Raw genomic sequence first — 27,180 nt, 5'->3', positions numbered from 1 at the left:
TTCACACAGTGCACCCTCCACTGACGTTATTCCCTCCACAGCAGCGATATCCATGATGATAGCAGAACTTAGGGAGAAAATGTCCAACATAAGGAGCCTAGTCCAGGGTCAATACTGGAGCCTTAGAGACATAAAGGAAGACGCAAGGCAGATGCGAGACAGCATCAGAGAAGAGATGGGAAGCCAAAGTCAAGGTGCGGAAAGGCTTGCAAATGCCTTAATCTTCAAGCTTGACACTATTCAGGAGAATGTGACCCAGCTAACTGAGATACAATCTAAGGCTACCTCGGAGATCATCACACAACTAGAGAATATATCTGAGGGGATAAGCTTGGTCATGCGACATACTAGACTGAGTATGGGAGCCACATCCTCCACTACTCGACGACCCTAGTGTATTTTTGATTCTATGATGTACAGTTCCTTGAGGACTTTTTCTGATATGTATTCATTTTTTGTACTTACTATAATGAATAGAGATTTTTCTTCAAAAATCTGTGCAATTTGACTTATTATCTCTTTATGTTTTATGTGCTTTTTGATGTGATGACAAAAAGGGAAAGAAAAATATAAAGGAATATAAACAAAAGAAACATTTTTAAGCAAAAATGTAATTTGTTCTTAATGGATTCAATACCTCGAGGCTGATTATTTCTCTATTGGGGCTCCTCAAGGAGTAATCTCCAGAATCTATTCAAAGAATATTCGGAGATTAGTTGAATCATATTAAAGAACAAATTGTCAGATTTTTGCCTCTCTAATTAAAAGAAATTTAATAAAAAAATCTGAACAAAGTTCGAACAAAAGAGAATGCAAATATTGAAGGGGAGAATCAAAATTATAAGCAATTTATATTGAAAGAATGTTGCCCAGTAGATACAACCCAAGAGGGGGGGTGAATTGGGTCTTTTAAAACTTTTAAGCTACTTCTAACACTTTTCAATTAATTATGCTAAGTTGTATAGTTGCACAGTGAAATTTAAACTTAGCAATAGGTTGATTTATCGATTGAGACTTGATTAAGTAAATTGAATATGCTTGCAACTAAAGGATGCGCGGATAAGAGTTAAGCAGGCAATTTATCTAGATAAGTAAGTGAGCAAGATAGACAATGACAAAAAGCATCACAAACACAACAAACATATAGTGGTTCGGTGCACCCCAGCACCTACATCCACTCCCCAAGACCTCTTGGGAATTTCACTATAATCCTACAGATTACAGCCGGTTGTTTTACAAGCTCACAACCCAACTTGTTGTTTTGCGAGATCACAACGAACTCGGTCGGTTTTCACAGGCTCACCGACTAGAACCTACCGATTGTTTTCACGGGCTCACAATCCAACCCAGTTGGTTTTTCCAAAGGCTCACCAACCACAACCTTACAACGATTGTTTTCCGGGTTCACAATCAACCCAGTTGGTTTTCCCCAAAGGCTCACCAACCACAACCTTACAACGTTGGTTTTTCCTTTGGCTCACCAACAAACCTTAACACCGTTGGTTTTTCTTTGGCTCACCAACAAAACTTAACCTCTTGATTCAACCCCTTGATTGAATCAAGTTACAAGATATTAGACTAAGAATTTAAAGCAAGTACTAGCTTCTTAACTAAGCAAATATATCAAATATAAACAAATGGAGTAAAGAGAAGCTCTCAAACGAATTTTGAAGATGAAGGAACTCGGCTTCTTCTTTACTTGACCCTCTTCTGATTTGGCACGAGGTAGAGGATGATTGAGGCAGCACACGGATGGAGAGGAAGCTTTGGGATTCACTAGGATGCTCTTCTTCTCTCTATTTCGCTTTGGATGGCCCTTTTGTGCTTATGGGAGATTTTTCTTGTAATCTCTTTGAAATCTCTTCCCTAAATGTTTTCTTCCACTTCCATTCCGTCTCCCCTAGCTCTCCTCTTGATTTTATAGCTTTACATGTCGTGGAACCAGAAATCTAGCCGTTAGAGACAAAAATAGAGCCGTTGTCCACAGTCTGCAACTCCTGACAAAGTTTCCGTTGGGATCGGAGTCGACTCGCGCGATCTGGAGTCGACTCGACTGTAGCAGGAGTCGACTCATGCTTTTCTGGAGTCGGCTCGGCAACTGTTCCAGATTTGAATTAAAGTGGTCTTCTCGACTGGGAGTCGACTCGACTTAACCCGGAGTCGACTCGCCAAAATCTGGAGCTGACCTTGCACTTTTGGAGTCGGCTCATCCCAAGGAATCCATGGATGCATTTTTCAACTTTGCTTACTCGAGTCGACTCGAAAATTCTGGGAGTCGACTCGGTGCTCAGAGTCCGAACTCCCGAGCTTCTGTCTTTTGGCTCGTGCTGTCTCGGAGTCGACTCGAACTGTCTCGGAGTCGACTCGGCCCTCAGTATCCAAAAAATAGTCTTCTGTCTTTTGGGGTCGCGCTGCCTTGGAGTCGACTCGAACTGTCTTGGAGTCGACTCGCCTCTCAGGGACGAAAATGCCGTCTTCTGTCTTTGGGGTTGCGCTGCCTCGGAGTCGACTCGGATTTTGCGGGAGTCGACTCGGCTCTCAGTGTCTGAAATTGGCTCTCTAACTTTTTGCTTGTTTTCCTCTGGGAGTCGACTCTAGCTTCCTTTGGAGTCGACCTGCCAACCATCGGAGTCGACTCGAGTTCCTCAGGAGTCGACTCGGCTCTCAGGGTCCAAAATAGCTTCTCTGTGTTTCTGCCTTGTTACTCCCTGGAGTCGACTCGTACTATCCAGGAGTCGACTCGAGGACTATTCTTTTGGATTTTCCTTTGAATTTGCTCTTCCAACTTGAGTCCTTTGAACTTGAAACTTGGGTCAATAAATTGTAGCTTTCTTCCAACTTTTCTTGAGAGCTTTGGAGGCCTTCTTGTGTTCTTCCAACTTGCTATATTCCTTGCAAAATAACTATCTTTCTTCTTGCAACACAAACGTTAGTATTTATACTTCAAGGTTTTGTGATCATCAAAATCAATCTTTAAATCAATCTTTGGGTCATCAAAGAATATAAGCCAAACAATTGAGTGTATGCTTTGAAGACTTATTTAATTCCAAATGAAAGGGGGAGCCTTAATTTCAAAGTTTACTGACTCATACTTTTTAATTTTGATACACTAAATGACTAGACATTTGAATTCATTTTGAAACTTTACTCCAAGTCAATTCATGTCTGAGCAATTCACTTTATAAATACTCAATATTTTGTCATCATCAAAAAGGAGGAGATTAAGGAGTGATTGATTTTTGATGAGCTCAAAGCATTTGAATATATCTTATGTTATACTAATGAATTCAATCTAGTATTTCAGGCATATATTTGTATATTTTCAATTAAGTGCCTCAAGCCTTGGTTCAAAATAAGTTGGACAAGTATTGAACCATATTTGAACCAAGGGCTGATTCTCAAGTCGACTCCGGAAGATTACGAGTCGACTCCAAATGGTTCAGAGTTTCTGGCACGAGCTCGAGTCGACTCCGATACTCTACGAGAAAGATGGTTTTCAGACCCTGTCAGCGAGTCGACTCCGACTGAGAACAGAAAGAAAGACAGAAAGATGGTTTTCAGACCCTGTCAGCGAGCCGACTCCAAAAGGCTTCGAGTCGACTCTGATGCTTGACGAGTCGACTTCCGACAGTTTCAAGTCGACTCGAAGGAGTAACAGACAGAAAGACAGAGAAGTATTTTCTAGACCCTGTTACCGAGTCGACTCCAGAAGGATGCAAGTCGACTCCAAAGTTTGGCGAGTCGACTCCTAATCATGCCAGAGTCGACTCTCAGAGAAAAGCGGACTGAAAGGCAGAGAACCAAACTCAGTGACCCTGTGAACGAGTCGACTCCGAGAATTCCAGAGTCGACCCCAAGTTAGCCGAGTCGACCCCAACAAAGTGCGAGTCGACTCCGAGGCAGCTCAGATCAACAGACAGAGGATCGATTTTTCGGGCTCTGAGAGCCGAGTCGACTCCAAGAGGATCCGAGTCGACTCGAGAGATAAATGCAGAAAAATAGATCTCTGAAATCCTGAGAACGAGCCGTCTCCAAAATGCCGAGTCATCTCCAGATCTTGGCGAGTCGACTCCAGGATTGGACCGAGTCGACTTCAGGTCGGGACGGCACTTTAATTCAAATCCTGAACAGTGGGCGAGTCGTCTCCAGTAAAGCATGAGTCGACTCCAGCAACAGCCGAGTCGACTCCAGATCGAGCGAGTCGACTCCAACCCCAACGGATACATTGTCAGGAGGTGCAGACTGTGCAGAACGGCTACAAATCAGTGTCTAATAGCTATTTTTCAAAAGGGACTGTTTAAATAGCTAGAGAAAATAGTAGTAGAGGGCAAGAGAGTTACTCCATCTGTGTATTAAGCCATTTCCAACTACCAAGAGTCCATTGAGAGAAAAGACAAGTAAAAGAAGGAAGAAACGCATTCAATTCATTCCTAAAAGTTTTTTCTTCGCATTCAAGGCTCTTCTTCTGACATTAAATCTTCAGTGCACTCAAAGAGGAGACTCAGAGTTCGAGAAGCCCTTTCTTCCTCTTCTGAAATCTATTTGAGGGCTTCTAACTTTAATCTATTCATATTGATTCATATTTGCTTTTAAGAAGCTTTTCTTGTATCTTTTTCCAAACTATTTTTCTTACTTGGTTCAATCAGGGGATTGAATCAAGGGTTGTAAGCTTTGTTGGTGAGCCAAAGTTAAAACCAGCTGTGTAAGGGTTTGATTGTGATCCCGGAAAAACAATCGGGTGGTTCTAGTCGGTGAGCCTGTGAAAACCGACCGAGTTCGTTGTGATCTCGCAAAAACAATAAGTTGGGTTGCGAACTTGTAAAACAACCGGCTGTAATCCAAGGAATTATAGTGAACTCCCAAGTGAAGCTTGGGGAGTGGACGTAGAAGCAAGGGTTGGCTCCGAATCACTATAAAATTTTTTTGTGTTTGCATTGGCTATTTGTCTCTTCCAATCTCCTCGTCAAGTAGCTTAATTAACCTGCCTGCATTAGATTTAATTATCTACTAATCAAGTTTTAATTTGTCAATAATTAATCCAAACCCAATTCACCCCCCCCCCCCTCCCCTCTTGGGTTGTCTCCTTGGGCAATAATATATATATGTATAAGATGTGGGACATTCTAAATTATCGATGATAGAGAAAGGAGGTAGCTAGGACAGTTCATGGTTTGGACTCTCATAGTATAATGGGGGTTCTAGTTTTAGGGCCTCCAAGGTGAATCCGGGCTACAGAGGATCTAGATAGTGAGAGGTAGTTGATAGGGGTGCCAGTCGGATAGCATCCACATTTGGGACTTTCAATAGCAAGAAGAGAAAGAAAAGCAGAGGTTTACCAATTAGGGCACTATATACACTCATGACCTGAATTCATATGTCTACCCTAGCAAGGACTCAAAGTAGTAGAGAATTAATTTGATGTTGCAAAAGATGAAGAAAAAGGACATAGAGAGAGCAATTGCAAAGTCATTCTGCTTAAGCCACACACCTACAAATGTTGCCTCCAACACCTACTACTGCAGCATGATTTGTTCCATCCAGAAAGCTTGTCAAGATATCGATCCTCCAAGATCGAAGGATATATATAGCAAGATTTAATAAGGACAAGAAGGGACTAGAGGAATGAATTTACCTTTCAAAGCAAATGACCCACATATAGGTTGACTATGATGTGTGATGGTTGGATTGGGCCTATCAGGAGAAGAATCATCAATGTTTTGACATACTATGATAAGAAGATATCCTTCTAGAAGTCGATACATCCAACAAAGTGCATAATGCCTGGTACATCTTGAGCTTGATGGAGGAAGTTATTGATCAGATAGGAGAGAAGCATGTCATGCACGTGCTTACAAATAATTGATCATTGTACAAGGCCACTAGAGATATTCTAATGATTAGGAGGTCACATATTGTTTAGACCCCATATGCAGCCCACTATCATATGAAGCCCGTGAGTTCATTAGAACCTTAATTTTTTCCTCTTTACAACTAGTGTTAAAAATACCCAAAAGAAATTAAGTTAAAAAAAAAGTATGAAGCCATTGTTACTGGACATAGTTGAATTTGACCCTACAAAGTCAAGAGTCAAAGGCAATGGAAGAAAATCCAAATTCATTGAAAGATTGTGACCAGATGCAATGTAGATAAGGAGCTAGTTGAGGAAACCACCAAATTCATTTAAAGAATGTGACCAGATGCAAGGGAGATAAGGAGCTAGTCAAGGAAAGCACCATTTCCAGCAAGAGGAGTTCCAACAAAGGGATCACTAAGATCTCAGTCCTTCCTAACTATTTGCTCAACTCTATTAGGAAAGATAAAAACATGGTATTATACTAGTTCAAATTCTTGTACAGAATTATAAAGCAAACATGAATGGAAGTGTTCCCAACATGACTTGCAGGTAATATATGCTAGTTACGTAGAATATAAAAGCGGAACGAATCAAAGTTATTTTGAAGAACGAAATATGAAGAAGAAAAGAAACAGTGTTGTTGGAGGAATACACTCTAGTTAGCTGAATAAAATGTACAAATGGGCTACGTTTTACACGAAATAAAACTAATGGTTACACATGCTGCCCATTGCGTTCCCTCGTTTTTAACTCTTCTTTTTTATTCACATCGAAAAACTTACTCTAAATCTTATCCATGTGTGAGATGACAATCAATTTATTGTTGAGGAAGTATGTAAGTCATACTGTAAATGATTGTGACGGAGCACATGACAAAGCCGCTGCATACTTGGTGTTACCTATTTCCTTGAATGCTAGTCAGGAAACCTTACGACAAATATTATGCACAAACTTAATTTAGATTATACTACGAAACTTAAGTCTTTTGGTTTTCTTTAATTTTGTTTGCTGGAATATGCTTCCAAATTTCATAATCTTCTATTTACAGATATTGAATCCTGACGAAAATATGGCAAACCTTATACTTGAAATTCCGTAAGATTCTATCACAAATTTTTCTTGAATTATCCTCAACTCTTTCCTTGTGCTATAAAATTTTTAGGGATATGATTCCCCAAAGTCTTGCTTACAAATACACAATGTTCATGTTGCAGATACGTTGAATGCACTGCATCAGCAGTTAAGGGTCTATCAGTTTTTAAGAAATTGTACCCTGACTATCGCAAACAAGAGATAGAAACATGTATCACAAGAGCTGTAAATGCCATTGAAAAGATGCAAAATCCTGATGGATCCTGGTTTGCTTCCTTATTTCCTATTTTCCATGGGCATTTCATTTCCATATTAAATTATTATTATTATTACTCTTTGTATCTGCATTAATCTTTGTGAGATATTGTGTCATGTTTCCAGTGGTTTGTCTAACTTTGAGAAAAGTGACATGGATTTTTTCCAATAGGTTTGGTTGTTGGGGCATCTGCTTCACCTATGCCACGTGGTTCGGGATAAAGGGGTTGGTAGCTGCAGGGAGGTCCTATGACAATAGCGATTACATCCGTAAAGCTTGTGACTTTCTGTTGTCAAAACAGTTGGCTTCAGGTGGTTGGGGTGAGAGCTATCTATCATGTCGTAACAAGGTAAAGCTTTCAAAAGGTCTAATCTTTTTTCCATTGCTTTTTGTTCTATTTTGATATCAATCTTTTTTTCCTTTTCTGAGGTTTAATATAATTGAGCTATTATTATTAGCCCACTTGTTTGAACATTTTTCTTTTTTATATCTGTAGGAGTTTACAACCTTCAAAGGAATCTTATATATACAATATATGTACATACATACATATATTTCCTGTTTTAGGTGGCTCATCAAATGTTAATTTTTCTTGCAACACATAAGTTGGAACTTCGATTTTACAAGACGTCGTGAATAAAAGTGCAAATCATTATTGTAACAACCCAATACCTCATCCAAAAAACTAGCCTAAATATTTTATTTGGTTCCTTGGTCTGGTATAGGTACCCTAGATATACCTAGTATGTCGCTGTTGTGAGACTAAACACATGCCCGCATGGCTCCTCGTATACTTCCTCTATTTAAGCTCTGATATCCTCGGCAGGATAAAGGTCTAAATCTATTCAACTCTAATCACAAGCACTATGATTAGCCCATAGTCAGCCCTAATAGGCTCGAGCAACAATGTCCCTTAGTCCACATAGGCCATGGGCCATATCTGCTCTAATATCATTTGTAACAACTCATGACCTCATCCAGAAAGACTAGCTGCAGGGTATTATTGCATAGTTAATATGGGACTAAATATATGCCCATACGGATTCTCACAATTATCTTTCTTCATCCTCTTATATGATCATTTGTGTTATGTTGTACATTGGTAAGTGTCTAGGATCAATACATCGACATTCACATATAACAACATCTCTAGTATTGTGATCTTTCCGGATGCATATTCATAATCTTTATTTTTTTCATGCAATGCGTCCTTCATATCATTGCCTATGTTCTATCTTTGTGTTTTTTTGGGATCATTGCTAGCTTCCTAATGTAGCATTTATCTAATGAGCTGACAGAATGAAGAACAGAAATCAGCTAGCAATCGGCAATCAACAAATTCCAATTTGGGTTTCACCCAAGTACAGGATCTTAGCATTCTTTTACTCATTTGGAAAGATCTTATTAGTGTTCCTTGGATTATCCATCTTGGCCAAATTCAAATGTTTCAGAGTCAAAAATTGGTTAGAAGGTACAAGAAAAATATGGAGATGGATTTATTATAATGTTTAGGTTTATTCTTGTCAAGAAGTTTCATTTTCAGGGTCCTAGATAAAATAGGATCATGTTAATTCTGCAATTTAGAATAGATTAGGGTTTAGTATTATCGGAGGTGTAGACAAGCTTCCACTATAAGAGCTTTTGGTAGTTTTTTGAGGATTTTGATTTTATTGACCATATGGTGTGGACTTTGCATGTCTTTTCTTATTTCTCTTTTCTCCTCATATTTTGATTTCTTTTTCTTTGTAGCATCACTTAATGGCCCTTCACATTTACTAATGTGATGGAATTAAGTTGAGTTATCTCATGAAGGGGTATCAATTTAATCTAAAATAGTATCCATCTTATAAGAAATTTGTTTTCCTTTCCAAAGATTTAACCCCCTTACTAAATCTTCTCCTACCTATGAAGATTCTAAAAAGTTGCTTCACTTTGAATTTTCATATAAAAATGAAACTTAGTTATGCTAACTTCTATTGATCTATTTTATTTCAACCTTCATCATCGATCATTTGGAGTTTACATAAGAATGATATAGAGAAGGATTTGTTGAAGTTTGCAACAACTCAAATAGAAGCAAAGCTTATGTAAAGCGCCACCTTTTCTTTTACCACTGAAGATAGATTAGAATTTTCATCCTGTTGTAGAGTTGAAAGTACTTTTTCCTCCATAAAAGAGGATGGTGGAATGAGAATGCCATTGAAATTGTGTTAGGTTTGTGGTAGATCACCATTAAGGTACTAAGCAGTTATGAAACAAGGAGTGATATAAATAGTTAGAACTGAAGGTAGCTATGGATATTATTTTTGGTTTCGTTCATTCCTAAAATTTAAATAGTTATAAGGAAAGAAGCGATCCAAATAGTTAGAACTGACGGTTGCCCTAAATTTTTTTTTTTTGGTTTTTCCTTCATACCTAAAATTTTGTTCTCATTCAAGAACCTAAAGCTCTTAAGGATGTCATTGGTGTGAGGAAGGGAGCCTGATTGTTATGGAGATTGGGATGATTATAGATTTAGAATATAAAATTTTGTTCTTCTTTAAGTCTTTCTAGGTATTCCAATCCTTTAGGCTTATGCTCTTTTATTGGGATATAATTCGAGATATGTGCTTGAGTCATTTGAGTTTTATAGCTATATATGGATATGATTATTGGAATTCTTTTACAAGGAAGAACTGCAACATATAGGGAGTAATTTTTATTTAGCCAAGGAAAATGAACATTTGGACACACCCTACTTTATATTATAATTCTCTTGATTGATTTGTATTTGAGATGTGAATTTGACTACAATTCTTTCCACTTTTCTATAGAAATAGAAGTTCAATTGTATGCTACTTTATCTTCCTTGCTATGAATGATTTAGTGCTAATGCTCAAGGTGTGCCTTCTTTATTGTTTTATTAAATGAGTGCAAAAATGACACCATAGATGAGCTAAAGATATGGTTCAAATATTGGTAGATCTGACAAATAAATTGCTTTTGCTTCTTTTTGCATATCCTCCATATACATGAATGCATTAATAAAACTAACATAGGCTGGGCTAAGTAAAGATGTGTTTTTTGAGTGTTATATGTTTGCTTAGTGCAGCTGAAGATTAAAGATAAATTTAGACATCTATACTATTAGACACATTGAACGAATACATAATTCAAACATCGTGTAATGAGGAGGTAAAAGTAAGGTTGTTGGGTTGAATTTGTAGGAAAACATGAAAAATCCTGTAACAACTAAATCAATGGATAGTTATGAGTGGTATTAATAAATAATAAGGTGATCCAAAAAAATGGTTGATATACTTCGGACATGTGGCAACATTAGTATGTGTTTCTATAGTTAAGATCAAAAAAGACATGGACGATAGGATTGTAAATGCTCTGAGATGCTTTCCATCCCAAAGGGCTGGGTATTGGTTAGAACAATATTAGAGTTTGTTCCATTTAATCCTACCCATTTTGATGCTATTAATTATATTTTTTAAGCTTGCAACTTCAAATTTTTATGTTCAGATTGGTTGCATAAAATGTCTTTTACATTACTTCATTATCATAATTCTATTCATAGGTTTAAATTTAAATAAAGGCTAGAGTTCATTTGAGTTATGATTCGAATATTAATTATTCATGATCGAAGACAAATTGTTATTTTCAACTCCATATATATAACTTTCAACAAATCCTCACCCTTTTGCATATTACTTTGATATATTCCGAATTGTTGGTTTTCATATCTTTAACATTTAAAAATGCTATTAGTTATATGACTAAACTTCATTAGCTAGCTTTACTATTCATAGCCCATAAAATAATATAAATTAGACTACTACTAGTAAAAAATATTATCTTTTCAACCATAACCTAAATATATTTATCAAAATTGCTTCAACCATATTTGGATAAGAGATTGAATTTTTGACACAGTTTGAGATATTAAAGCTGCATTGGTATCTTTAGATTAGTTCATTTTATCATTTAGTTGTAAACCACTTTTGCTTTTGATATAGGTGTATACAAATCTTAAGGGAAATAGAGCTAATGCAGTGCAAACTGGATGGGCCATGTTGGCGCTTATTGATGCTGGGCAGGTTTGTTTATATAATTTGTACTTAATGTCATATTCAGATAAACTAAGATGATGACACCTCAAATGAAACTATATTTTCCAATATTATATCCTTTTCGACTTTCCTATCCTATGCAATATTTTGAATCAATTAAAGTTACAGATATGTCATACTTTTTCATGATTATGATCAATATTCCTTATTATAGATATATTATGTTAGCTTTGCTAATCATGTTCCACAGTTGGTTCCTGCCTATGGCCATATCTTTCTTTTTATGTGGCTTCTTAATTGAGAGTCTCTGGCTTTTTTTTTTAAATTAGAACTCCATCAATAGTGGTGATTCATTTACAAAGGAGTTCCCCGATGCATTAAATGATAGAGTATTCTCTTACTATCAAAAAGGGTGAGTTTTGTGCAAAGGTAAGGTTGCTCCATTGTAAATTGGAGGTCATAGATTTGAAATATGAAAATAGCCTCTCTTCATGCAATGGTACATCTACTTATATCTGGCCCCCTCAAACCTTGCAATGGTACATCTACTTATATCTCTACTAACTAAATAAGTTCATGAATCCTTACTAAAAGACTAGTTAGATATATGAAAATATGACTTTGCCTGGCTCAAAAAGTATTGATTGGAAATCTATATCTTTTAGGGGTTTTTTTATATCAAATTCTACAATCTTTCATAGTTGTGTATTAATTCCTATATTTTTTATATTTGCATAATATTTCCTATACTCCTATAATTTGTTGCATATAAGTCCTTAGGCCCTGTTTGGGAGAGCTTTTGGAGGGCCAGAAAGCACTTTCTGGCCCTCCAAAAGTACTTTTAGATGAAAAACTGTGTTTGGTAAATTTTTCAAAAAGCTGTTTCAGCTTTTGCGGGAAGCTGAAAACAGCTTTTGGGAGGAAGCTCCAATTTGGAGCTTTTGGGAGGAAGCTGTTTCAGCTTTTTCGGAAAGCTGTATTTTTGACAAAAATGCCCATATTAAAATAACATAATTACATAGTTTGTCCCTTTATAAACCTAAAAATCTGCTAGAGCCAAGAACCCTAGCCGTCGGACTCCCTTTCGTAAGAAAAGGTATTTTTCTTTTCAATTTTTGTATGCATCTCTTGAACCACATTTTAGAAGAAAAAAATTTTAATCCTTTTCCATACCTTCCAAAATCAATCTATTATTTTTTTTTATCATCAACCTCGCGGCCCACGCTGAGGTCCTCCTCGAGCGTGGACCACGAAGAAGAGCCCTTGGACGGCGAAAAATTATTTTATGGAAAATTATGTAAAATTATTATGGGAAATTATTTTATACTAATAATTATAATATTGTATACCTTTATTTTTGTATTATACTATAAATATAATATCATATTATATTATATCATAATACATTAATATGTTATGTTAAATAATTTAATATTATGTTATATTATGAAAAATTAATTTATACTAATAATTATAATATTTTACACCTTTATTTTTGTATTATACTATAAATATAATATCATATTATATTATATCATAATACATTAATATGTTATGTTAAATAATTTAATATTATGTTATATTATGAAAAATTAATTTATACTAATAATTATAATATTTTATACCTTTATTATTGTATTATACTATAAATATTATATTATATTACATTACATTATAATCCATTTATATGTTATTTTAAATAATTTAATATTATGTTATATTATGGAAAATTAATTTATAATAATAATTATAATATTTTATACCTTTATTATTGTATTATACTATAAATATTGTATTATATTACATTACACTATAATACATTAATATGTTATTTTATATAATTTAATATTATGTTATATTATGAGAAATTAATTTATACTAATAACTATAATATTTTATACTTTTATTATTGTATTATACTATAAATATAATATATATTACATTATATCATAATACATTAATATGTTATGTTATATTACCAAATATTAATTTACTCTAATAATTATATTATTATTATGCTATATTAACATAATATTATTTTATATTATAATAATATTATACTATATCGTATATTTATGTATTAATTTATGTTATATTTTATTATGTTCTGTTGTATAGTACTATGCAATATCCTTTATGGTAATTTTGTCATACAAAAGTACTTTCTCAGTTTGTTTACCAAACACAAAACAAAGTACCACAACACTTTACGAATGTAGTTACCAAACAGCAAACGGCTTTTTATAACAGCTCTACTTCCAACAGCTCTACTTCTAACAGCTCTACTGCCAACAGCTTCCCCAAACAGGACCTTAGTGATCCAGGCTTAAACCGAATATTTTTGGTTTATTCCTCTAGTGTGTGTTAGTTTGCTAAAAGTTTCTACCATGTTGACTATTTCGCCCATAGAGGGAAGAGAGTGGTGGGGAAAGCGATGAGAGGTGGCGGTGGGTTGGGGTGAGGGGAGAAGAGGGAGGGGAGTGATAGCAAAAACATATATAAGTCCCCAATTTCTCTTTGCTTCAGTCCACTTCAAGAGCTTTTTAATCTTTTTCAACTGTAGTAACCTTTATCCTTGGTGGTTGAGAAACACTGGTAGGAATAATTAATATACATAACAAAGCATATAGCGGGGATCAATATCCAAATATAAAGATTGAAGGGATTGATATGGAAATATGAAAGGTTGTAAGGACTAGTGCGAAAAGAGACCATCTTTTTAATGTACTAGCACCATAGTTCCCTTCTACTGCATGGTTTATATATATATTTATATGTACACCCACACACACACACATTTCATTGAATAAGTGGCATGTGAATGTGAAACAGACTGCTTAATATTTGGTTAATTATTTTTGGAGCAGGCTAAAAGAGATCCAATACCTTTACACCGTGCTGCAAAACTGTTGATTAATATGCAATTGGAGAGTGGTGAATTTCCACAGCAAGTAAGTCACCATTACTTATCAGCTAAATAATTATATGGTAATGGTGCCAACAATTAATTGGTAGCATCTCAAAAAACCAATGTATGCATTTTATTAAATGGGGCCAAGTGGAAACAATTCAATATCCTTTTGACAATTATGCTTCATGTTTTTCATTCACTAAACTACGAGGGAAAATTGAATGATAGGCTATCTACAATAGGTCTTGATGGCATCATCTGAGATGTCTAAAGACCAAAATCATATTATTTAAATTTGTCCTACTTGTTAGCTACAAGGACAGAACTTAGAGAATTTCAACGGCTCTTTTTTAACATTTTGCTTTCATTTCTGATTTTAGAAACATGCAAACCTATTGAATTTTACTTCATAAATGATCCTGAAACTGTATCCTCTGCTCAATGCATAGGTAAGAGGTCTTTAAAACGATATGAATTTTTCTTTCTAGGCAGTTGAAACATAATCAGCCATAATCTTCTACTTAGACGGCCCATAACGTGTTCTCTCTCCCTTTGTGCTTTCACTTCTTGTTATCAGTTGGTAATTATTTATTAGTTGAAGGTTGTTTCCTTATGTTTTGACTGCCACCGCATATTTTAAATCCTTTATACAAAATCTAACTAAATAACTTATTTATGGATCTATATGGTACTGAGTGCTCTCCGTCCAATGTGGGGTATATGGCAAAAGAAAAAGAAAGTGCTCTCTTTTTGTACTTTGATTCCATCATCCTATTGTGAAACTTTAATATCTCTACATATAGCTTAATATGCCCAAGCTAGAAGGGAATAGGATGGTAGAATGATTTCATCTGTATGTCTTTGATGAAGCTCAATAAGCTTGGCGTATGAAAGGATGTCTGAATTGAAGTTCTGAAATGTCAAGTGAGAATAGTTGCTGTTGTTGACTCTCCTCCTCTATATACTGGATATGACCATTCTTTTTAAGTGCAGGAAATTACAGGGTGCTTTGGCAATGCTCTCATGTTCACTTACAGCAACTACAGGAACATTTTTCCAACATGGGCTCTTGGAAAATATTCGACTGAAGTCTTTCTCCATGCCAAGAAATGAAGAGCCTAGACGTCTACTTATATCACTGTTGTTGCCTGGATACTAATAGTAGTTCTCCATGTCGTGTACATCTCCAAATGAAAGAACTATAGTATGCTGGAACAGCCAATAGGCTTTAATTATATTTAAAGTGTGGAATATGCTTGAAAAATCTGCTTGGAAAAAGAAAATATGTAGTCTCTTGCCTGGACCATCCTTCGTTCGTATCGACTCTTTTCCTTTAGAGAAAGAGAAATAAAAATAGAGATATATAGGCAACACAGCTCAGTAAGTAAATCTTACATTACCTTATTGGATCAAGCATAAGTTTTTCCATGTCAATGCATCAATTAATAAAAATAACAATTATTGCCAAATAAAGAATTTCATAGTACATTATTTTTAAAACTAGTGATAAAGAAAAATATGATATTTCCACAAACAAATCTTATGCAGAAAAAATATGATAATTTTAAAAATAAATAAGAAGTGTAAAATCTACTTACTTCTTTCGCCTTAGACCGACAAATGTCGCTAGGTAAATCTGTTAAACCCATTTAAAAATATTAAAAGCAAAATTAATCTCTATTAAATGACTTGAATGGAATTAAAGTAGCAAGAAACAGAGACGCTTAGTTGGACGATGACATTTGACGGTTTTGAGTGGGTTAGGCTTGAGCGACTCGATCAATAAATTATATTGCATTGACTCGATCAGGCTAAGGTCGTCCAACAGAACTCATCATCAATGGATTCTATAGACACTTGACAGGGCTGGCGTGATCGGTCTAGTAGGCGTAGAGCAGTTTAGGGCCTCTTTTGAGGGATTAACTCGGGTTTGTAGATCAGGTTGACAGGACCTTGTACTAGGATCTATAAACCTCCTAGAGAAAGAAAGAGGGAGAAGAGAGAAACTAGAGAGTGGAGAGAGAAAATAAGAGAAGAGGGAACTGTTAGGCTCTCTCTCTCTTTTCTTCTTCCCGAGCAATGAGAGGTGCTTTGCTGTAGCAGCCGCTCGTTGCCGACAACCCCTAACAGTCGATGACCCATGTGGTGTCGACGACGTGCCACGCTCGACGATAGTTGGCCACAATGGAAGAAAAATAGGAAAAAAAATAGGGGAAGCTTGTCCGTGATCCATCGACAATTTGTCAGATCAAGGTGAAGGCAGTGGCCCAAAGACCGAAAAAGGAAGAGAGAAAGCTTACCTTGTCTCCGGCGAACTCTTCCGGTTGGATCAACGACAAAAACTATGTAGATTCATTGCGAAATAACAAGAGATCTATACATCTAATGGATGACAAAGGAGAGGAAGAAATGTCCTTTTATCGATAAAAACCAACTTAGAAAAGGTAAGATTCGATCGCCCTCACTCTCCTCCTCCCGATAGAATTGGAGGAAGAAGAGAACTCCTGATCGGAGTCCGATTCTTTCTCTCCATGCGCAGAGGCTGTATGGGCCATTGCTCAATGGGCATGCAGCCCAAATCATGTCCGGGCTGGTCAATGGACCAGCCCTCACATTCTCCCTTCCTTAAATTCAATGCACTTTCTTGCCAGAAATGTTACGGTTTGTTCTACTGGTATCAGGTGTTATACCTGTACCCTCGGTACCAATATAGAGTCCAGAGACCCTTTTCTCGTGCCTAGGTGCAATACCACCTTAAACCAGCCGGTATGGGTCTGTACAATATAAAATCAGGCAAAACCAATCAGCTTCACCTAGAACAAGCCAATTCAACCCCTGTAATGTATTGAAACTTGATATACTAGTACATTTTCAATATGATATAATATGCTTGGTATCAGGCTCTACAAGTCAGTACGATGAAGCATTGTCTTATCACTTTGATGGAAAATCGAAAACCGATATAGCAACTTGACTAAGGGCTCTTTCCTTCTTGGGGTTATCACGGGGGCAAAGTAGTTGGAGCGAATCCTGATGCTTAAATCCCTAATATAAAATCAAGCAAGTTAAGCCACCAAGTTTTGTTGGGAAGAAACAGAACATATATTAAAAATTTTATCTAGTTCAAAAATTAATGTATTAAAAACACGCAAAAAAATATCCATTCGTTTTCTTTTATTTGGTGACCAATGCATATCTTATTAAAGCTATATAATTGGATCTAAGGATTGTTGTGATAGTACCGGAGTCTGTACCAGTTGTCCGGCGACACAGTTTGGTATGCTCCCATGTTGTTTTGTGCCAAGCTTATACCAACATAGTAGAGAGGGGAAGAGAGAGAGAGAACGGACGAGAAGAAAAGAGGGAGAGAGGGAGAGGGAGAAAAGGAGGTAGAGAGATGGAGAAGGCCCACAGAGGCTGTTGGAGTGCAGCCCGACATGGCAGAGAGGATGGCGAAGAGGGAGAATGAGAGAGAGGAAAAAGACAGAAGGGGGAGGGAGGGAGAGGGAGAGGGAGATCGAGGGAGAAAGGGAGAAAGAGAGATGGAGGGTGGCCAATGGCTGGTGGAGGGTCAGGGAGGGATGCGGAGGGGCGGAGGAGGGGCTCCATCCTCTAATTTTTCTGTTTCGTTCGAAACAAGAGTGCCAAAGGGAGGCCTCTTAATTTTTTATTTTGAATTATTCAAGTGAAGTTGGCAAGGGGGTTTCCAGCTTCACTTAAATTCTTCAAAATTAAAGAAGGCCCCCTCCGAGATATCTTGCCCCTTTCTAGCCCTCTATGGCCCTCCGCCAGCCATCCGCCACCCTCCCTCTCTCGTCCTCCTTTTCACACTCACTCCCCCCCTTCTCTCTCTCTCTTTCCTTCTCCCTCTCCCCCTTCTTAACCAGTTTCTCAATTTGAAGGTTGTAATCATCCCGATCCGCTGCTGGTATATCTTGGCACGCCATGAATCAGAAGGTTCAGGATGATTCTGTCAACCTTGATTGGATCTACCTAGATGCCAAAGTAGGATGTAATCTACATCCTCTTTATAAGAAATCCAAGGAAAGAAGTTGACCCCTATTAGGATAATAAAAGATAGTCATTAGAGTTTTATGCGGACTACAACAGGTGTCTTATCATTATATTCTTTCAAGAGAAAGAAAAAAGCTTCAGCTTGTTCTTAAATTTCTCTCTCCAATCTTCAATTTTTGGCTAAGAAACTCCCCTAGAGCTCACGGATGAGCTACTGCCAAGATTTCTAAAAATTTGAGATTATGTTTTCTGATTTGTGCAACTTATATTTTAAGACCTGATCATATTAGATTTTCACAACAAATATTTATGACTTTCCACATGGGTCTTAGTTGGGTCCGATAAGTGAGTGGTTGAATTGTCTTAGATAAACTTTAGTTCCTAATTTTCATAGATCATAATTGAATCCAAACAAGTTGAATGCATTTTAAGAGTCCTAGATTGCTCATACAATAAATCATCAAAGGCTATAGAAAGGCACTATGGCCGGAAACTAAGAAAGAGTTTTAGTGGTTTTTTTGGGTGAAAGAAAAGGATTGAAAGACAAATTTGGCCTATTATTTCCTGTCTAACCCTCTTATCTCTATCTTGTTTCTCTTTTCCCTCTCCTTCCCCTCTAGTTCGTTGTACCACATGTCTTCTCCCCATTTTCCTGCAGTTATTCTTCTTACCTGCGGATTTTCTGCACTACAAAAATCTGTGTTGTTGCAATATTGAAAAGTATAGCTCTGCATTTTATTTCAAATAATTATCTACTACAGAGCATATACATATTTTTATTTCAGAAATATGAAATTATTTTTCTTTCAACTATTTGCCTTCAATTATGACCTGATCAACCCTAGATTCATTTACCTATGTCTCTTTCTTGAAGGCTCAAAACAAAAAGTTTGTGAACCCTATAATTATTTGTAATCACCAAAAGACACCTTTTCTCCCTTATTACCAATAACAAGACAATAAGATGACCTTTTCATCAAAACCCTAATTTTCGATGACATTAAGACCCACTAAAACCTTTATAGGCCATCAAAGGTGTCCCGCATCACCTCTCCTTTCCAAATGTATCCCTTTCATGCTTTAAATTATAGCTCAATATATCGTATAAATGGTTTTCTATTGAAATAGTATAATACCTATACCATTAGTACATACCAAAAATGACAGCATCAAAATTAACCATCAGAACTAGCCGGTATAGTATGTATGATACTCATCGATACACACCATATGGACTGGTACAACCAGTATATGCCAATATCAATGATTTCAGTGTCTTGGCATCCGTAATGCTGGTTTCACATTGAAATGGTACGGTAGCAATGATATTGTCTTGTTCCCATGATTTTTGAATCTGTGATTATATATAATTGTGACTTTCCTAACTAAATCACCCATCACTTTACTATGGCCTGTACAATTTTCAATTTTCAAGTGGCTATGATCCTTGAGCCACCTAGCTCGCCCCCTCATTTCATATAGCTAAATAAACAAAATTTCACTAACACGATCTGCAAACTCATGATAATCAAAAATATTTCATGTCTTACATTATAAAAAGTTATCCATAGAATATTTTTTCCTTAGAGTTTATATAATCAGTTCTAGATCTTTTATATATTTTCATGTTCCTAGATGTAGTTTTTCATGTATACAGATTATATTTTGGGAAAATTATCAAATTTTCCATGTTAAGGCTTTAATTGTTAAAAAACTTATTTGTAGCCTGCCATACATCCAAAAATAACATTAAAAAATTCTCTAGACTTCAAAACTTTGATAAATCAACCATAGTTGCTCCAGAGTGTTGATTCTTACATCCATGTCACTTATGGAGTCGGACCTTGGGCCATCCGATGCCTGCACAAGTAGAATGGGCCCTTGGTTTTTGGTATGATGATAATGATCTTTGCCAAGGTTTAAAGTCCCAACCCCAATGCCAATATAGGTCAGGGATGGGAAAAATTACTATATATCGACGCTTACTATATATGCATAGGCATCCTAATACATACCAGGATTGCATGAAAATCTGCCAAACCAATCAATTCACAAGCAATATCGCTTGGACCACAAAAAACACCTGGCCCACCCTCTTCACTTCTTTACACCTGAATGTAGCGGTGGAGATCTCTAGCTGGGAACAGAGCTTCAAATCCGCCATTTTGCAGTGGAATTGAAAATTTTGGCCCTCAAAAGACAATTCCGCAAGGTCCTTATCCTCTCTCTCTCTCTCTCTCTCTTGGAAAAAAAAAAACTGGCCCAAAAGTCATGCTTTAATTACTAAACACAGGGAAACTCCATATTTGATCTAATTTTGATTTGCTTCTTGGATTCATTGCTTTAAACAATGAATCTAGGCTAAAACATAATTTTGGGCATTTTGGGTTTGGCCCCAAAACCTATGCCCAGAAATCTTATTAATCCAAAATTAATCTGCTTATACAGTATTTGTTCAAGTTCATTTTTAGGTAAGATGCAGAGTTGCTTATTCTAAAACCCTGACGAATTAAAATTTTTGAGCTATTACTTACTTTAAAAATTAATTTTTCTAAATAAATAATTTCGAAAATAATAACCAGGCAAAGTTCAAGAAAAAAATTGGAAGCATGTTTGCATTTGTGATGTGCACATTCTACCAGCTTTTCACAATATTGGTGTCAATTGGGGGTGTGCACAACTTCCACCCAAACCTAGGAGTTAAATAAATTTTAAATCAACATTGCAAAAATAAATCCATTCAGGTTGACTTTTTCCATATGGTGTACGTATAGGCCTAATATACAAAAGTCTTCAATTAAAATTAAATTTCATGATTATTTAGATTTCTAAAATTTTTTAGATTATTTATAAACATATTAAAATTTTTATAATTTAAAAATATATGATGGACTAACTAATCATAAACTATTTCTTAAGTTAGATAGCATATTTTGTTTGCAATAAACTTTATAAAGTTCCATATTTAAAAAAGTGCACAAAGTATTAGATCATTGTACACTAATTATTGAGATAGGTGGTGTATTTTTTTGAAACAAATTTAACTTTTATTGATTTTTATATAGTCAATACAAAAAATATTTATGTATGAAGTTAAGAAGTAAATCACCAAAAAAAATGGGACGATAGGTCGATGCACATGTACCATAACTTGGGTACACAAGCAAAGTACATGCTCTTTTGCCCTGTTTATAAATAACCTAAAATTTCAGAGAATCAAAACAAAGGTTAAATTAGTTATTGCCTACCATCCATCATCACATGTCATATATCAAAATTATCAATCACTTGAATGATTTTTATTTGGATCACATGATGGCCAATGAGGGCAATCTACCATAAAGGGATAAGGGGTGGCCGAGCAGCACAAATGGCTATGCAACTATTGCTGATTTACTATCTATAATTGCAAGGCCAATACAACCACATTTGGGATAATTATGACATGACATTTAGAGAGGCCTTACACAAATATTATTTTGCTTGCAACCAAGTGGTGGCATGACAAAGGAGCACATGGAAACCATTACATCAGATAAACTACATTATCAATGGAAAAAAGGAGATAATAAAATAAAAGGGAAAGGGAACAAATTAGAAAAAGAAGGTATTGAAACTATGGCAGTCAAAAGGATGAGCAGTACCTGAGCAAGGATGTGTGGATTTCCAATGACAATTAGCAAGGATCTAGCACGAGTTATGGCAACATTAAACCTTCTAGGATTGCTGAGGAATCCCAAGTTGTGCAGCCGGTCAAATTCATTATGCTTGACAGTTGACCTAACCGTAGATATAATTATTATTTGCTTTTCCTGCCCCTGAAATTGTTCGACATTCCCAACCTTCAGATCTGGCATTTCAAGCAACTCAAGGGCTTTCTTTAGCTCGAGTACTTGCTGACGATATGGAGCAATAATGCCAATAGCAGTCTCATCTATATCAGTATTCCTCGTCAGTTTCCTTATAATCTCTATTACTTTACCAGCCTCAATTCTATTAAACCATGATCTGCCCTCCCTCTCATCACATCCCTGAATTCCAATGAAGAGAATAGGAAAATCTTTGTTGGGAAGACCCACTGAATCATAAATACTTGATGCTTTTTCCTCTTTACAAGCAATCAACTCACTCTTGTAGAAAAGCCTTGAAGGGAGCTCCAAGATTGCGGGGTGACAACGGTAGTTTCTTACCAGCTTTGTCACATAGATCATATTGCCAATTTCATAATATCCACACTCAAAAAGCCTTTCCAAGTACGATTTTCCTAAACCATAACTCTGCATCTCCCGAATAAACTGTAGGCCCCCCAGCTGCATGGGGTCTCCAGCTAGCACAACGACAGTTCTTGGTACACAAAAGTTCAATATGGGAACCATCGTCTCTGGCTCAGAGGCTTGGCCAGCCTCATCCAAGAAAATGTGGGAGAAGTGATCTTTGCCGATGCCTTCAGCGTATACAAGAGATGCACTCATATAAGTGGATACAATGATCTTGTAGCGCCACAAAGCTCTGAGCGGAGGGCCTTTAAAGACCGTATCTTCAAAGAAGCAAAACTGGATAAACTCAGGCTTAACATCTTCATAACGACGGCTGGGGGCATTTAGCCTAAATATCTCGTTTTCTCGAATGCCAATTCCTTCCCCGTTGAGCAGCTTTTCCAAGATATGATCTGCTGCATTATTTGAAGGAGCACAAACAAGAATGCATGCTTTTGTCCTGGCTTTGTAGAGTTGTAGTATTGCCTCCACCAATGTCATTGTCTTGCCCGTTCCTGGAGGTCCATATATGACATAAGGAGGACCACATTTACAACCAAGTATCATTTCAACTGAACGCACTTGCTCCCTATTTAGAAATCCCTTCAGTGGCATAAAAGATGATGGTTTAGTCATCCTTCAATGAGACGACTGGCCAGGAAAGAGCAACTCCAGCCTTAATTTTTCTGCAGCAAAAATTGCCTGATACAGCCTCCTCATATTCACTCTGTTGTACTTGAAGCTAACATTGTAGAGATTCTTATTCCGATGACGCCTGTGTAAGTTCTTATCAAATCTTAAAAATATTGCATCAGCCTCAACTCTGTGAATGTAACCCTGAAGAAAAACCACCAATTATGTCAAACCAAATATTATAGCCTAGTGAGAGGCTGGAGTATTGCACAGGTTCATAAAGAGGTAAAGACCTGATAAGGACGACGGTCATCATCTGGACTGTCAGTTGCAAGCTGGGAAAATATATAGTCCCCATAAACCAGTGAAGGCCTTCTCTCAGCCAATCCAGGAACCTCAAGAGACAAGATCTGGTTACCTCTCTTTTTCATGGTCACGCACTCCATGTCATATGCTGTCATTTCTTTCTGCAAAAGCAATTTAACAGTTAGCAAGGTAACAAAAGGCATCTTTAATCTTTGATTACTCTTCTGAGAACAAGAGTGTTTTACCTACGTCCAAATAGATTTCTTCCATGGAAAGCAGTGTGCTAAAATATCTCGCATAGTTGTTAATATTCAATCCTTTCGTGACGACTTCAGGGACCTGTTGATTTTCAACAATTGCACCAATGTCTTGGCGTATGGCAAATTGAGGAAGTCTATATTGAAATCCCCGTGTATATGCCCGAGATGGGTGCTGACTTTCCACATACTGGTCGCAATCAAACTTCTTTTTCCGGGTGGAACCTCTTGAATATGGCTTATCAGAAAATAAAGACTGCGAGACTTCATCCTCCCCTAGTAGAAAGGCCACCCTCTCAATCTTCTCATCACCAAGATCAAAATGGACAACTGTTGTATGCGAGCCAATTTCTTTTGGTTTACATGACAGCCAAATTGTGAGAGTCTGTCCAGGCTGAAGAACCCTATCTTCCAAATATTTCAACCCCATAAAGCTACATTTCACCTCCTCATCAGCATCATCAGATGGAGGTTCCATCAACAACAGAACATAGCTGTCCTCATGATTTGAAGAGAAGATCCTAACACTCCACAGTTCTCTTGGATCGCTGGTGGCATTCTTAATATTGATTGAATCTGTGTATGCTCCTCCTATGAGAGCAGACCGAGGCCTCCCATGAACAAAAGGGAAAGGAATTGTAATTACGATAGAACCTTCTTCAAGTGGATTGAAAGAGTGGAGGTATTTGTCATCCTCAAAATCTAGGAACCCTACTTTTGGCTTTTCTCCGACTACGGAGTATTCTTCATCCCAAGTCTTTTCACCAAGAGTACCCATTGTAACAAAGAACCTTCACTTGAGCAGTTGCCTATCCTGCATGATGCCAAAGGATCATTAGAAATCACCTTTTACCCCTTTCTAACATAAGGACATTGGTAGAAGCAATATCATCTATTTTATCAAGAAAAAAGGAAATAAGTTTCAGAGCAAAAATATCACAGCCAATTAAGAAAACCAATTGATAACCATAATTAGAAAAAAGTAATGTTTGTAATGAAAATGGGGGTATCTATTACAGTGGCATTGTAACACCATTTCACACAACTGTTTTCCATTAGTGAATACGGATAAAACTGAAAACACCTTGATGATCAATAACAGCAATAAGAAAAATTAACACGTTGACAAAATGCACCGAACACAAGGATATCAACAATTCAATAATATTAATAAATAAATACAATAGTATTCACCAATGTAATGTATGAAACCCCTTTCCATCAGTTAATGTAAAAAGAACCAGATCTATTGTAATGAACAAGAGCATTAATAAGCACTATTTAAACATATACATGAGGCACATTTATACGAACCTTAGCAGAAGTATAATGAGGCCCCACAAATAGATCTGGACTAAAGCAGAAAAGTCTTCAAGCTCATGGATTCTGCACTCAAGAAGCATATGATAAATGACATATGGGTTCCCTTAACAAGAAAACAACGCAAATAAACACCTCAACATTTTCTTTTTTAAAAAACAAAAGGAAATATTTCAACATTGGAATCATCAAAAATTATTAACACAAGTGTCAGTATCGGAAAATTTTTCATAATGTCATTCAACCATGTTTTAGATTTCAGCAAAAGCCTTCCCCAAAAAAATAGGCAAAAAAAACAATAAGAAGAAAGCAAAAAACCTCCCCAAAAATTAGTAACAGCAATAAACTATGCCAGACACTGCTGTTTAGTCTAGATTACAGCAATAAAGTATGCCAAACACTGATAATAGTCTGCTAAATTGGGATGCTGCATATTTTCCCCATTCTCATAATCCAAAAGCATAATACATGTGGAGGAATTAAAAGAAAAATACTTACTCTTGGATTGGATTGCTTGTCAACTATGTTTCGGGAGACCAATAAAAACAAGGCAAATGTTTCTTTAAAAAACTAAACTCCTAAAAAAAAAGAGAGATAACAACCCAATGCATAATTCTGGAAAACTACCAAGAATTACAACAATATAAATGCCATAAAAAAAGTAACATGAAGAACCTACATCTATTTCCACATGCATTTCAAAAATAGCTGCATTTGCATAGCTTTCGTATTTCTAAAACAGATCAAAATACCATAGATTGCAGAAGACAACCTTAACCCAGATCACAATTATTTTTCAGATGATTGAAAACATCAAAAATGAAGTAACCAAATCATTATATATTTTGAAAAAATTTTAAAAATTGATATTAAGTCAACACAATGATACATAATTCAACTAAATCCAGTTCATTGAGATTCATAAACAACCACATTTTTACAGCTATTTTTCAATCCATAAAATAGCTCTAAATGCCATATATCATAGAAAACAATCTAGCGCAGATTCCGCAATCTTATCCCTTTTTTTCTTCTGCATTTTGGATTATTGACACCATTGGAAATCAAGACAATAAAAAGCATCACAGAATTCATCAAAAATATTAAGAAACCGCCAGTACCACAAAAATTCCAGAACAGGAAATGCCAACATAACTCGGGAAAAAGAAAAAAAAAACACAGTCCTTTAGATCAAAATCAAAGACAACAGATATCCACGGATAAATCGCCAAATGCCAAAGATTACAAAAGAAGAACTCTAACCTGGATACCAAAATCCATCTTTTTACACCCTTTGAATGATCGAAACCATTTACACTGGAGATAAACAGAAGCTTCAAGAATTTCAGAAAAAACTAAAAGATATTTTCCACAAAAATCCCCCCCCCCCCCCCCCCCCCCCCCCCCCAAAAAAAAAAAAAAAAAAAAAAAACCTACATAGATATCTCCATCTATAAGTAAGACAAGTAAGCTCCCAAAGCGATAGATTTAGAGAAAACAGCCTAAAGACAATGGTAAAAAACAAAGCCCAAATTCTCGACACGAGCAATCAACAAATCGTGATTACTTCGAGAATCGAAGAAATAATACCCTCCGATCAAACAAACACAACTGATTCGCTATGCCCGACGGAGACTGGAATCAATCCATCGATGCTAAAGGGAGACGAGCGAAACCTCGTGGCCCAATCTACCGATAAGACGGATCGAAACGACTACTTCCACGGAGATGGGACTTTTGGGGTGGGGGATTTCAAAAGAGCGAAGCCAATGAAACGGAAGAGTAGAGAAAAGCAAGAGAGAGCACACAAAGGGTAGATCCTTTGGGCCCACCCCCCCCCCCCCCCCCCCCCCCCCACGTTGCATATCTACACCAATCCGAACACGGAACAGTCAATCCAGTCCTATGCCTGTCTTACATGTGTTTTCCCAGCTGGATCTTCAATTGTCCATTGCATGAAGAGATAATATCACGTAAATTGCACTAGATGACCCTGTAATCTTGCAAGCTACCATTCCTCACATGATACATGACAAAAAATAAGCATCTAAGTGGATGCGCATAAGAGCTTGTTTATTTACATAACACGACTTTTTTTAAGATAAATGGATTTGGCTAATAATTTAGGAAGACGGCAATGTCCATATGGTGATAGCATCACTATGTGAATCATACCCACGCCCTATGTATTGCAAGCTAGTGCTGCTCTTAAAATTAGCCATG

At 36.5% G+C, this 27,180-nt stretch overlaps 2 protein-coding genes across 26 annotated transcripts in view; one reads left to right on the top strand and one right to left on the bottom strand.

Annotated features, from left to right (window-relative positions):
* Positions 1-15,435, top strand: part of LOC103715695 (cycloartenol Synthase-like) — a 94,729-nt gene extending 79,294 nt beyond the window's left edge. For 19 of the 21 annotated variants that reach the window (XM_088714596.2, XM_088714586.2, XM_088714585.2 and 16 more), the window contains 6 exons: positions 6,903-6,949; positions 7,069-7,212; positions 7,374-7,551; positions 11,207-11,287; positions 14,128-14,211; positions 15,165-15,435. In XM_088714596.2, coding sequence (XP_088570722.1) covers positions 6,903-6,949; positions 7,069-7,212; positions 7,374-7,551; positions 11,207-11,287; positions 14,128-14,211; positions 15,165-15,284 — 654 coding nt within the window. In that variant the 3' untranslated portion in view covers positions 15,285-15,435. Of the gene's footprint in view, positions 1-6,902; positions 6,950-7,068; positions 7,213-7,373; positions 7,568-11,206; positions 11,288-14,127; positions 14,212-15,164 lie in introns of all 21 variants that reach the window. The other 2 variants (XR_016398948.1, XR_016398949.1) reach the window with 1 other exon arrangement.
* LOC103697145 (putative RNA helicase SDE3) lies at positions 15,366-26,768 on the bottom strand. 5 transcript variants are annotated; one of them, XM_088714604.2, is made up of 6 exons: positions 26,525-26,768; positions 24,952-25,023; positions 23,630-24,451; positions 23,368-23,541; positions 21,830-23,278; positions 16,980-17,216 (listed from the first exon to the last, which is right to left on the bottom strand). In XM_088714604.2, exons 5-6 carry the CDS (start codon positions 23,075-23,077, stop codon positions 17,106-17,108), a joined length of 1,359 nt encoding a protein of 452 aa, XP_088570730.1. In that variant the 5' UTR covers positions 23,078-23,278; positions 23,368-23,541; positions 23,630-24,451; positions 24,952-25,023; positions 26,525-26,768; the 3' UTR covers positions 16,980-17,105. The 5 variants fall into 5 exon arrangements, with proteins under 5 accessions (XP_088570731.1, XP_088570730.1, XP_088570728.1 ...); XM_088714602.2 differs by having other exon boundaries at positions 26,548-26,768; XM_088714603.2 differs by lacking the exon at positions 26,525-26,768 and adding an exon at positions 26,221-26,326.
* Between the last annotated feature and the right edge of the window lie 412 nt (positions 26,769-27,180).

This window comes from Phoenix dactylifera, chromosome 18 (assembly GCF_051530095.1).
Source record: "Phoenix dactylifera cultivar Ajwa chromosome 18, Ajwa_hap1_PhDact_Kaust_v1.1, whole genome shotgun sequence".
In the NCBI taxonomy this organism is placed as follows: domain Eukaryota; kingdom Viridiplantae; phylum Streptophyta; class Magnoliopsida; order Arecales; family Arecaceae; genus Phoenix; species Phoenix dactylifera.
The sequence above is the reverse complement of the archived record's forward strand: the minus strand, read 5'-3'. Positions and strand labels throughout refer to the sequence as shown.